Source organism: Argopecten irradians, chromosome 7 (genome assembly GCF_041381155.1).
Source record: "Argopecten irradians isolate NY chromosome 7, Ai_NY, whole genome shotgun sequence".
Taxonomy (NCBI): Eukaryota; Metazoa; Mollusca; class Bivalvia; order Pectinida; family Pectinidae; genus Argopecten; species Argopecten irradians.
This window is the reverse complement of record NC_091140.1, coordinates 16,741,267-16,754,857: the sequence shown is the minus strand read 5'-3', so window position 1 is coordinate 16,754,857 and position 13,591 is coordinate 16,741,267. Positions and strand designations below refer to the sequence as shown.

At 33.7% G+C, this 13,591-nt stretch overlaps 1 protein-coding gene across 1 annotated transcript; it reads right to left on the bottom strand.

Moving 5' to 3' along the window:
* Positions 1 to 2,048: 2,048 nt before the first annotated feature.
* Positions 2,049 to 13,091, bottom strand: LOC138327698 (methylmalonic aciduria type A homolog, mitochondrial-like). The gene is made up of 7 exons (XM_069274009.1): positions 12,998 to 13,091; positions 11,845 to 12,382; positions 11,348 to 11,470; positions 10,858 to 11,028; positions 3,968 to 4,054; positions 2,958 to 3,106; positions 2,049 to 2,428 (listed from the first exon to the last, which is right to left on the bottom strand). Exons 2-7 carry the CDS (start codon positions 12,380 to 12,382, stop codon positions 2,141 to 2,143), a joined length of 1,356 nt encoding a protein of 451 aa, XP_069130110.1. The 5' UTR covers positions 12,998 to 13,091; the 3' UTR covers positions 2,049 to 2,140.
* Between the last annotated feature and the right edge of the window lie 500 nt (positions 13,092 to 13,591).

Here is a 13,591-nt window from a genome sequence, read left to right as displayed (position 1 = left end):
ACTCTTATTTATATTATTATATAGCATTTATAAACGTACTATTCCATAAAAAAAGATCATTTTACAAATGTAGTTGTTATCTTGTGTATACTTGTACTTTCTAATCTGTGCGTAAAGCACTTCTAATTTACTCCATCTATATTTTATTTCTATATATTACGAATTGTTTTCATAGGTACGTTATTTGTACCCAACACTTCCATCTGTACGTGTTATACAATGTAGTTTATCTTTTGTTATCATGATATTTCATCTATACCATTACATGTATATTTTATTTGATATTAAATTATAAAATACTGTTATTCTTGCCCTGTTTTTATTTTATTTCTAATATTTAATTATTGATTTTTCTGCGTGTGTTTTCATAGATATTGAGATTAATGTCAGTCTAACCGTGCACTCTGGTCTCATCAACATTACTGTACAGTTGTTAGATTTTGTGGGTGTAAAATTATCGCGGTTGTTAATTTTCTCGAACCAACATTGTTTGAAGCGTTATTCACGTGGATGTGACATGTAAAACCATGATTTCTGAAAATTTTTCTGAGGTTTTAAATTTCGCTAGTTAATGTAAATCCGCGAATTTAGTGACATCAAAACCCACATGAATATTATTAGAAACATATACCCGGGTATGCTGAATGCAATTCAGGAGAAAAATATAACAAAATATAGGCCTATAGACACTTCCTTTTAAGATTACATTACAGAGAGTGACCCCCCAAATTACAAAGCCACACAGTACACCACAGTGTACCGTTATTCTTTGATGTACATCAAACGGCCAAATTACCTTCTCATTTGTGGTGCACACACACACAGCTTTGTTTTGTTATGAAATATTCCAGGGGTGGATAAAGCGACAGTGATAGTAACCCCTGGAATATAGAGGATAAAGTAATCCATGCTACACAATAACAAATTATAAAAAAAAATCAACATAACTTTAAAAGCATTGCAAAACAAGAGGCCAAGAGGACCTGCATCGATCACCTGTTTTAATTCAGAAATAACAGGCATTTATCAGGATAAGTACATGACACACAGTGTTTGTTATATATTGAAGTTAAGATTCGTTTTGACCCCTTTTAGTCCCTACAAATTACTTCCTATCGAGTTCTGAGAGTCTAGAGACCTGATAATGGGTCTGTGGCATGCTAAAATAAAACGTTACCAAATTTGATAATATAAATGACCTTGGCCTTTATTCAAGGTCACATATGCTTAAATCTTTAAACAACTTCTTGTCACGTTCTGGAAGGCCTAGAGACATGATATTGGATCTATTGCATGCTGAGATAAAGGGCTATATATTGAAGTTAAGATTCAATGCTGCACACAACTTTCAGAGAAAAAAGTCGTTTTGACCCCTTTTAGTCCCTACAAATTACTTCCTATCGAGTTCTGAGAGTCTAGAGACCTGATAATGGGTCTGTGGCATGCTAAAATAAAACGTTACCAAATTTGATAATATAAATGACCTTGGCCTTTATTCAAGGTCACATATGCTTAAATCTTTAAACAACTTCTTGTCCTGTTCTGGAAGTCCTAGAGACATGATATTGGATCTATTGCATGCTGAGATAAAGGGCTACCAAGTTTGTTAATATGAATGACATTGACCTTCATTCAAGGTCACAGGGGCCAAAACACTTTAAATCTTTGAAGCACTTCTTGTCAAGTTCTAAAAGGCCTAGAGACCTGCTATTGAATCTGTAGCATGCTGAGATCAAGTTTGTAAATATGAATCATAATTTCTTGTTGGTAAAAGCCCATCAATCTTTTCAATGACAGTTTCTAGTTTACATTTTATATTTGTGTTAATTAGACAATACCGTAACATGAACATGAGTAAACATTAATTATTGTTCAAATAATGAGTATAGTTTAAGCTCTGTTAAAGGTGGAGTATCTTTAACGAGAACGGATTTAACTTTAAACGTCAGATACATACAGAAACATTTTACAAGATGTCTGCTTTGCAGAGTACATAATTCTTTTTTGTTATTTATTGGAGTTCTGAGAAAACACAACAGCATAAACAAAAAAATAAAACCACACTTTAATGATGCATCAACATATAATAACACAGCAACAATTATCACATTTGAGCTTTTTGATCCTAAGTGACAGATGATCAACTCTCTTTGATGAACTCCTGTAAGAGAATGTCGGCTGCTGTACCGGGTGATATTGTACCCTTGACCACCTGTCCCTCCACTTCAGTTATTTTATTTTTCACCAATTTGTGGGAATGAAACAAGTCCATGATGTTGTCTCGTATATAATTCCACATCCAAGTACGTTTCTGTGCCTGCCGTTTGTTTGCGAACTCTTCAGATTCTGTCATTGTCGTTTTAAATGTGCCCATCGTTTCCCACAGATCCTCAATACCTTGGTTGTGTAATGACGAGATTCTCATCACCTGTCAGGAATATTGTGGAAAACGTCATGGTATTGCTATATTTAGGTTATAGTATATATCTATGCATATCAAATCAACTCATTTACTCATGAAAAGTCATATGAACTCCTAAAGCCTTTGAATAAGAATAGTACAAAAGTGTCTTCTGGGGTGAATTAGTTGAAGAGTATAAAGTGTACATGTAATTAATCAAATCAAAACACAACTTGGAAGGGCAAAACTACCGGTACTCAAATCAAATACGAAAGAATAACCAAAATTCCATCAAGAATATATAATCAACCATAAAGTACAAACATTAATGCCAAATATCATCAGGATATTTAACATTATCAAGGGATCATTGTGCCTTCTATCTAAAAGAAGCCAACCCTTCATATATGTACCTTTAGTTGATAAAAACAAACATTCTTTTTTTAAATAGTAAATTGTAACCAGTACGAAAACTTATAACTTAAGAACTATTTAATCAAAATGAAGTCTTGTGACTTCAGGCTCCTTTATTCTAGGGGGCCAGTTGCAGAATTACCTTAGGTTTCCAATTTGGAGATTTTGGTCGCATGAACTTCAGAGCACTGATATATTCATATTGTATACGGCGAGCAGCAGGTGCCAGTTCTCCGTCAGATTTATTAACAATTACCAAATCAGCCATCTCTACGATCCCCTTCTTTATGCCTGAAAAGGATGTACAACAGAGTACATGTATAAGATTTCAGAACATACAATGTACACCACATTATCTAAGTCAAAATAATTACACCGGAATATTAAATTTTTTATCTTATGGCATTTCTTATACTCTATGACCAGTAAATTTTCCAGGTGGTTTATATATTCATGTTTTCACTGAAATCTATAAATTCTAATCCCCAGCAAAATATTCATTGACATATCTACATACGGTACATAATCATAGGAACAAGTGAACTGTAAAACGTAAACTCCTCAAACCTGTCCTGGATAGGAAACTGCCAAATATTGACCCCACCATTTTAAAGTGCTATAGAGTAGTATGCCCAAATAAGATTCCAAAATTAATTTGAGGCATTTTAAACATATGACCTCTATCGACTTAAATTAATCTAAAAAAGGACATGCATTTTGCCATGACAGTAAAAACTGGTATAAAAAATCCTGGTATATTGAAGTGAAAAGCTACTAACAATACCCAAATTTACAGTTATGAGAAATATGTTAGAAAAGATAATCTTTCTATATTGCATTGCATGACCGATATAAATAAATGTTGAAATACACTGTCAATGTGACTTTTTACATGCATGGGTTTAATTTTACGAACTTTTAGTAAGTAAGCTATATGCATTGAAGTTCAAACTTTCTATATAACAAAACTTCTATGGGTGTGGATGTGTCACATGCAACTGAAGCAGAATCCAATTTGACGAAATACTTTCATTTTTTAGTTCAAACAAAGTGAACCTGACCTTTGTACCAATAATCTATAGGTCATAGTTCAAGCTTTTAATAATAATGTTGTCAAAATTAAACATACATGTAAATTACTTAGTTACTAACCTTGCAGTTCGTCCCCACCAGCAGGCGGAATAAGGAGACAGAACATGTCCACCATATCAGCCACAACAAACTCAGACTGACCAACTCCTGGAAAAGTATCATATTTTTTATACAGTATATGTAAATATTTTATTTAAATGGTAATATTTTTTATACAGTATATGTAAATATTTTATTTAAATGGTAATACAAACCTACATGTATCTTTCCTATGGAAATGACAACACAAACCTACATGTATCTTTCCTATGGAAATGACAACACAAACCTACATGTATCTTTCCTATGGAAATGACAACACAAACCTACATGTATCTTTCCTATGGAAATGACAACACAAACCTACATGTATCTTTCCTATGGAAATGACAACACAAACCTACATGTATCTTTCCTATGGAAATGACAACACAAACCTACATGTATCTTTCCTATGGAAATGACAACACAAACCTACATGTATCTTTCCTATGGAAATGACAACACAAACCTACATGTATCTTTCCTATGGAAATGACAACACAAACCTACATGTATCTTTCCTATGGAAATGACAACACAAAACCTACATGTATCTTTCCTATGGAAATGACAACACAAACCTACATGTATCTTTCCTATGGAAATGACAACAAACTACATGTAAACAACACAAACCTACATGTATCTTTCCTATGGAAATGACAACACAAACCTACATGTATCTTTCCTATGGAAATGACAACACAAACCTACATGTATCTTTCCTATGGAAATGACAACACAAACCTACATGTATCTTTCCTATGGAAATGACAACACAAACCTACATGTATCTTTCCTATGGAAATGACAACACAAACCTACATGTATCTTTCCTATGGAAATGACAACACAAACCTACATGTATCTTTCCTATGGAAATGACAACACAAACCTACATGTATCTTTCCTATGGAAATGACAACAACAAAACCTACATGTATCTTTCCTATGGAAATGACAACACAAACCTACATGTATCTTTCCTATGGAAATGACAACACAAACCTACATGTATCTTTCCTATGGAAATGACAACACAAACCTACATGTATCTTTCCTATGGAAATGACAACACAAACCTACATGTATCTTTCCTATGGAAATGACAACACAAACCTACATGTATCTTTCCTATGGAAATGACAACACAAACCTACATGTATCTTTCCTATGGAAATGACAACACAAACCTACATGTATCTTTCCTATGGAAATGACAACACAAACCTACATGTATCTTTCCTATGGAAATGACAACACAAACCTACATGTATCTTTCCTATGGAAATGACAACACAAACCTACATGTATCTTTCCTATGGAAATGACAACACAAACCTACATGTATCTTTCCTATGGAAATGACAACACAAACCTACATGTATCTTTCCTATGGAAATGACAACACAAACCTACATGTATCTTTCCTATGGAAATGACAACACAAACCTACATGTATCTTTCCTATGGAAATACAACACAAACCTACATGTATCTTTCCTATGGAAATGACAACACAAACCTACATGTATCTTTCCTATGGAAATGACAACACAAACCTACATGTATCTTTCCTATGGAAATGACAACACAAACCTACATGTATCTTTCCTATGGAAATGACAACACAAACCTACATGTATCTTTCCTATGGAAATGACAACACAAACCTACATGTATCTTTCCTATGGAAATGACAACACAAACCTACATGTATCTTTCCTATGGAAATGACAACACAAACCTACATGTATCTTTCCTATGGAAATGACAACACAAACCTACATGTATCTTTCCTATGGAAATGACAACACAAACCTACATGTATCTTTCCTATGGAAATGACAACACAAACCTACATGTATCTTTCCTATGGAAATGACAACACAAACCTACATGTATCTTTCCTATGGAAATGATCTTTCCTATGAAATGACAACACAAACCTACATGTATCTTTCCTATGGAAATGACAACACAAACCTACATGTATCTTTCCTATGGAAATGACAACACAAACCTACATGTATCTTTCCTATGGAAATGACAACACAAACCTACATGTATATCTTTCCTATGGAAATGACAACACAAACCTACATGTATCTTTCCTATGGAAATGACAACACAAACCTACATGTATCTTTCCTATGGAAATGACAACACAAACCTACATGTATCTTTCCTATGGAAATGACAACACAAACCTACATGTATCTTTCCTATGGAAATGACAACACAAACCTACATGTATCTTTCCTATGGAAATGACAACACAAACCTACATGTATCTTTCCTATGGAAATGACAACACAAACCTACATGTATCTTTCCTATGGAAATGACAACACAAACCTACATGTATCTTTCCTATGGAAATGACAACACAAACCTACATGTATCTTTCCTATGGAAATGACAACACAAACCTACATGTATCTTTCCTATGGAAATGACAACACAAACCTACATGTATCTTTCCTATGGAAATGACAACACAAACCTACATGTATCTTTCCTATGGAAATGACAACACAAACCTACATGTATCTTTCCTATGGAAATGACAACACAAACCTACATGTATCTTTCCTATGGAAATGACAACACAAACCTACATGTATCTTTCCTATGGAAATGACAACACAAACCTACATGTATCTTTCCTATGGAAATGACAACACAAACCTACATGTATCTTTCCTATGGAAATGACAACACAAACCTACATGTATCTTTCCTATGGAAATGACAACACAAACCTACATGTATCTTTCCTATGGAAATGACAACACAAACCTACATGTATCTTTCCTATGGAAATGACAACACAAACCTACATGTATCTTTCCTATGGAAATGACAACACAAACCTACATGTATCTTTCCTATGGAAATGACAACACAAACCTACATGTATCTTTCCTATGGAAATGACAACACAAACCTACATGTATCTTTCCTATGGAAATGACAACACAAACCTACATGTATCTTTCCTATGGAAATGACAACACAAACCTACATGTATCTTTCCTATGGAAATGACAACACAAACCTACATGTATCTTTCCTATGGAAATGACAACACAAACCTACATGTATCTTTCCTATGGAAATGACAACACAAACCTACATGTATCTTTCCTATGGAAATGACAACACAAACCTACATGTATCTTTCCTATGGAAATGACAACACAAACCTACATGTATCTTTCCTATGGAAATGACAACACAAACCTACATGTATCTTTCCTATGGAAATGACAACACAAACCTACATGTATCTTTCCTATGGAAATGACAACACAAACCTACATGTATCTTTCCTATGGAAATGACAACACAAACCTACATGTATCTTTCCTATGGAAATGACAACACAAACCTACATGTATCTTTCCTATGGAAATGACAACACAAACCTACATGTATCTTTCCTATGGAAATGACAACACAAACCTACATGTATCTTTCCTATGGAAATGACAACACAAACCTACATGTATCTTTCCTATGGAAATGACAACACAAACCTACATGTATCTTTCCTATGGAAATGACAACACAAACCTACATGTATCTTTCCTATGGAAATGACAACACAAACCTACATGTATCTTTCCTATGGAAATGACAACACAAACCTACATGTATCTTTCCTATGGAAATGACAACACAAACCTACATGTATCTTTCCTATGGAAATGACAACACAAACCTACATGTATCTTTCCTATGGAAATGACAACACAAACTTACAATGTAAAAACTTTCTTTCTATGGAAATGACAACACAAACCTACATGTATCTTTCCTATGGAAATGACAACACAAACCTACATGTATCTTTCCTATGGAAATGACAACACAAACCTACATGTATCTTTCCTATGGAAATGACAACACAAACCTACATGTATCTTTCCTATGGAAATGACAACACAAACCTACATGTATCTTTCCTATGGAAATGACAACACAAACCTACATGTATCTTTCCTATGGAAATGACAACACAAACCTACATGTATCTTTCCTATGGAAATGACAACACAAACCTACATGTATCTTTCCTATGGAAATGACAACACAAACCTACATGTATCTTTCCTATGGAAATGACAACACAAACCTACATGTATCTTTCCTATGGAAATGACAACACAAACCTACATGTATCTTTCCTATGGAAATGACAACACAAACCTACATGTATCTTTCCTATGGAAATGACAACACAAACCTACATGTATCTTTCCTATGGAAATGACAACACAAACCTACATGTATCTTTCCTATGGAAATGACAACACAAACCTACATGTATCTTTCCTATGGAAATGACAACACTAAACTACATGTATCTTTCCTATGGAAATGACAACACAAACCTACATGTATCTTTCCTATGGAAATGACAACACAAACCTACATGTATCTTTCCTATGGAAATGACAACACAAACCTACATGTATCTTTCCTATGGAAATGACAACACAAACCTACATGTATCTTTCCTATGGAAATGACAACACAAACCTACATGTATCTTTCCTATGGAAATGACAACACAAACCTACATGTATCTTTCCTATGGAAATGACAACACAAACCTACATGTATCTTTCCTATGGAAATGACAACACAAACCTACATGTATCTTTCCTATGGAAATGACAACACAAACCTACATGTATCTTTCCTATGGAAATGACAACACAAACCTACATGTATCTTTCCTATGGAAATGACAACACAAACCTACATGTATCTTTCCTATGGAAATGACAACACAAACCTACATGTATCTTTCCTATGGAAATGACAACACAACCTACATGTATCTTTCCTATGAAATGACATGAACCTCTGTATAAAATGATATTTATAATACAATGTGTTTCTAGTAAAACAAACCATGTTTCTATAAAACATTATTGTTTCTATGTAAAAGCAAACCATTGTTTCTCTGATACACAAATCTATTGTTTCTCTGAATACACAAACCTATTGTTTCTCTGAATACACAAACCTATTGTTTCTCTGAATACACAAACCTATTGTTTCTCTGAATACACAAACCTATTGTTTCTCTGAATACACAAACCTATTGTTTCTCTGAATACACAAACCTATTGTTTCTCTGAATACACAAAACCTATTGTTTCTCTGAATACACAAACCTATTGTTTCTCTGAATACACAAACCTATTGTTTCTCTGAATACACAAACCTATTGTTTCTCTGAATACACAAACCTATTGTTTCTCTGAATACACAAACCTATTGTTTCTCTGAATACACAAACCTATTGTTTCTCTGAATACACAAAACCTATTGTTTCTCTGAATACACAAACCTATTGTTTCTCTGAATACACAAACCTATTGTTTCTCTGAATACACAAACCTTTTGTTTCTCTGAATACACAAAACTATTGTTTCTCTGAATACACAAACCTATTGTCTAGAATCAACCTAGTGTTTCTATGTAAAAACAAACATATTGTTTCTCTGAATACACAAACCCATTGTTTCTCTGAATACACAAACCTATTGTTTCTCTGAATGCACAAACCTATTGTTTCAATGAAAACACAAACCTAGTTTCTAAGGCACAAACATATTGTTTCTCCCAATACACAAACCTATTGTTTCAATGAAAATACAAACCTAGTTTTTAAGACACAAACCTATTGTTTCTCTGAATACACAAACCTATTGTTTCTCTGAATACACAAACCGACTGGTTTATAAAGACACAAGCCTAATGTTTTTCTGAGTACACAAACCTATCGTTTCTAAGTTTCTCTGAATACAACAACCTAGTTTCTATCTAGACACAAACATAGTTTCAAAGGCACAAACATATTGTTTCTCCCAATACACAAACCTATTGTTTCAATGAAAATATCAAACATATTGTTTCTCTGAATACACAAACCTATTGTTTCTCTGAATATACAAACCCAGTGTTTCTCTGAATACACAAACCGACTGGTTTCTATAAAGACACAAACCTAATGTTTTTCTGAGTACACAAACCTATCGTTTCTAAGTTTCTCTGAATACAACAACCTTTTTTCTATCTAGACACAAACCTAGTTTCAAAGGCACAAACCTATTGTTTTTTTGAATACACAAGCCTACTGTTTCAATTAAAACACAAACCTAGTTTCTAAGGCACAAATATATTGTTTCTCCCAATACACAAACCTTTTGTTTCAATGAAAATACAAACCTAGACTAAAGACACAAACCTATTGTTTCTCCCAATACACAAACTTATTGTTTCAATGAATACACAAACCTAGTGTTTCTATGTAAAAACAAACATATTGTTTCTCTGAATACACAAACCCATTGTTTCTCTGAATACACAAACCCATTGTTTCTCTGAATACACAAACCTATTATTTCTCTGAATACACAAACCTATTGTTTCAATGAAAACACACAAACCTAGTTTCTAAGGCACAAACATATTGTTTTTCCCAATACACAAACCTATTGTTTCAATGAAAATACAAACCTAGTTTCTAAGACACAAACCTATTGTTTCTCTGAATGCACAAACCTCTTGTTTCTCTGAATACACAAACCGACTGGTTTATAAAGACACAAAACCTAGACTAAAGACACAAACCTATTGTTTCTCCCAATACACAAACTTATTGTTTCAATGAAAACACAAACCTAGTTTCTAAGAGGTCACAAACCTATTGCTTCAATGAAAACATAAACCCTGCTGATGTAACCTATTGTTTCTCAGAGTACACAAACCTATTGTTTCTATGACAATTAAATACAAACCTTTTCATATTCTATGAAAATACATGTTCAAGCATATTGTTTACAAACCTATCGTTTCGATGAGTATGACATCATATCCTGCTGCCTCACACACAAGTATGGCCTCATTGGTTGTCCTGGTGACTCCTCCAAGTATGCCTCGGGCAGGTGAGGGACGTATATAGGCATTCATGTTACGTGACAATTCTGGCATTCTTGTCTTGTCACCAAGGAGACTTCCTTCACAAAATATGGAAGTCTATATTAAATCCATCAATATAAACCAAAGTTGAATGTGTACATCAGGTAACAAATTGAGGTATTTCTACGTCAATAATGTATTGGTTAAGTTTGTGACAGGAGAGGAGAAAATTTAGCGACCCAGTCCAGTCCCTCTGGACCTCTCTCCCTCTGTTGTATTGTTTACATTTTATCTATTTGAGAGATTCTTTGAGCGGTTCCCTAACCAAAATCAAAATAATTTAGACAGGGGAAGACATAACATTGTAATATTCCTAAAATTGTTACCAGATAACTACAGAGCTGTGCAGCTTCTCACCTCCAGTCTGTATAGAAGATGGGTCGACAGCCAGCACTGCCACTCGGTGTCCTTGACTTGTCAGATAGCTACCAAACACCTCAATAAAGGTGCTTTTACCAGCTCCAGGAGGACCAGACAAACCTGCACAACAGTTATATTCCGAGTTAATTTAAAATTTATTTTCAATTTGAAAATGAAAAGAAAATTATGCCTGCCTGAGAGTAATAAAAAATTAATTAATGATTTTTTTCTTTACTCTTACTTTAATTTTCTTTATCAAGTTTGATAAAAATTTGGGGGAAAAAAATATATATATAGTAGTTGATTCACCCAAACAAGTTGGAATGTGAAAGTTTAGGTAAACTACTTGAAGCACATTAACCAGGCTTACCTGGTGCATGTAAAACATAATATGCAAAAATTATTACATTGAAGGAGTTGCAATATGAATTTTTTTTTTCAAAACCGAAAAGTTCCATAAAAATTCGTTAGAAGTATCAGATAGACTCATTTACCTAATCTAAATGATGAAGTTGCAGAATCCTGGTAGGTTTTTTCCTGTAGAATACGGTTCAAGAGTTCTTTAGCTTGAAGTTTTCTATTTAGGTTTCTAGATTCAATCAGTGTAATAGCGCGGGCCAAACAGCCACGATTGTTGTTTCGTAGACCAGTATATAGAGAATCGACATTGTAACGGTCTACATCAGTTCTAGTACTAAAGTGTCTTTGGTTTTGATTCAGCAAACTTGTATAAATATTTTCAAAACTATTTTTTTGATGAGTAAACAATTGACTAGGTGAAACAGAGACAAAACATCCATCTACATTTGAATTTTTCCTGCAGTCATTACATAAATATAATTTTGGCTGAATTTCCAGTGAAGAATATGTTTTGTTCTCCCGGATTTTACATAATGACCCTGCATACATGCACATGTATCTATGTACAATAACTGTGGACTTTAATTTGCAATAATTTTTCCATGGTAAAGAAATAGCCTTTTGCAAACCAGCAGCCATCATTTTCACATAAATTCTTCCCCTATAACTCATCTGCAAAGTACAAAGAAGCATTGTTTAGAATCATTCAGTGCAGATTTTGCATATCAGAAATCATAGTTAAGTTCGAATCAGAACCATATGCATTATACTGTATTGCCAGTATACAAGTACCGTACATTGTAACTTTATACAGGTTGGGGACACCCCCGTATATGCGTAATGCTCCTGTATTTACGTAACACTCCCGCATTTACGGGATGTTTTTGTTACGCATTTCCGGGAGTGTTACGTAAATACAGGAGCATTAAGCATATACGGGGGTGTCCCCAACCTGTTATACAGTTATATGAAGTGTTGAATTGGTATTCATCTGTGTTATTAATATATCAGTATATACAAATATTTGTACTTGTACAATGAACACGCATACAAGTACATGTACATTCTATGAACAAGTCCGAATATGTGACCAAGATTTATCTGAAAGCGTGTCACTTTATAAATGTACAGCTGATGTACGAAGAACCGTTTTGACTCGATAGCCAACATGCGGCCCTTCGATATGGACATATATAGTAGTTGATCAGTGCATATAAACACACTATGTTTTGAAAGCCTTAACAAGTTACACATATTGAAGTAAAATATGATGGCATAAATACTTACACAACTTTCGGGTGATTATTTACATATTCTCTTCCTCAAACATCCACCAGTAATCGTACCGGAAGTTATTCAATCAAACTAACATATGTGTCGTATCGGGAACGGAAAAAATGTTCCGGAAAAAGTTGTAATCACACGTGCAATTTAATATACACAACGTAAATAATCCACGTTTTCTTGTGTAAGGTCAGGTGCCCTAGATTCGTCAGGGACTTTTCATAACAGTTTCGTCTGCCAAAGCAGATTTAATCAAGGAAGATTTGTTTAGCTTAAAAGGGAGTAGTGTGTCAAGTCAAGTCAAGTAATTATATATAATCTTTATTTAGAGTCGGAACATGTGACACAACATATCAACACGAGCCATTAAGGCTTTAAATAATAGCAATAAGATACTTAACTATTTACATACAATATAAAAACAACATATTAATTTCTATTAAGATATGGTCATATAATTATAATCATTTAGGTCACTGATATAATTTACTAACAATATTACAGAGAAGAGAGTGGTGACTTTTGAGTAAAATGTTAAAGCTACATGTAAGTATGTTATATAAATTTTACACATAGTATATTTACAGTTTGCACCAT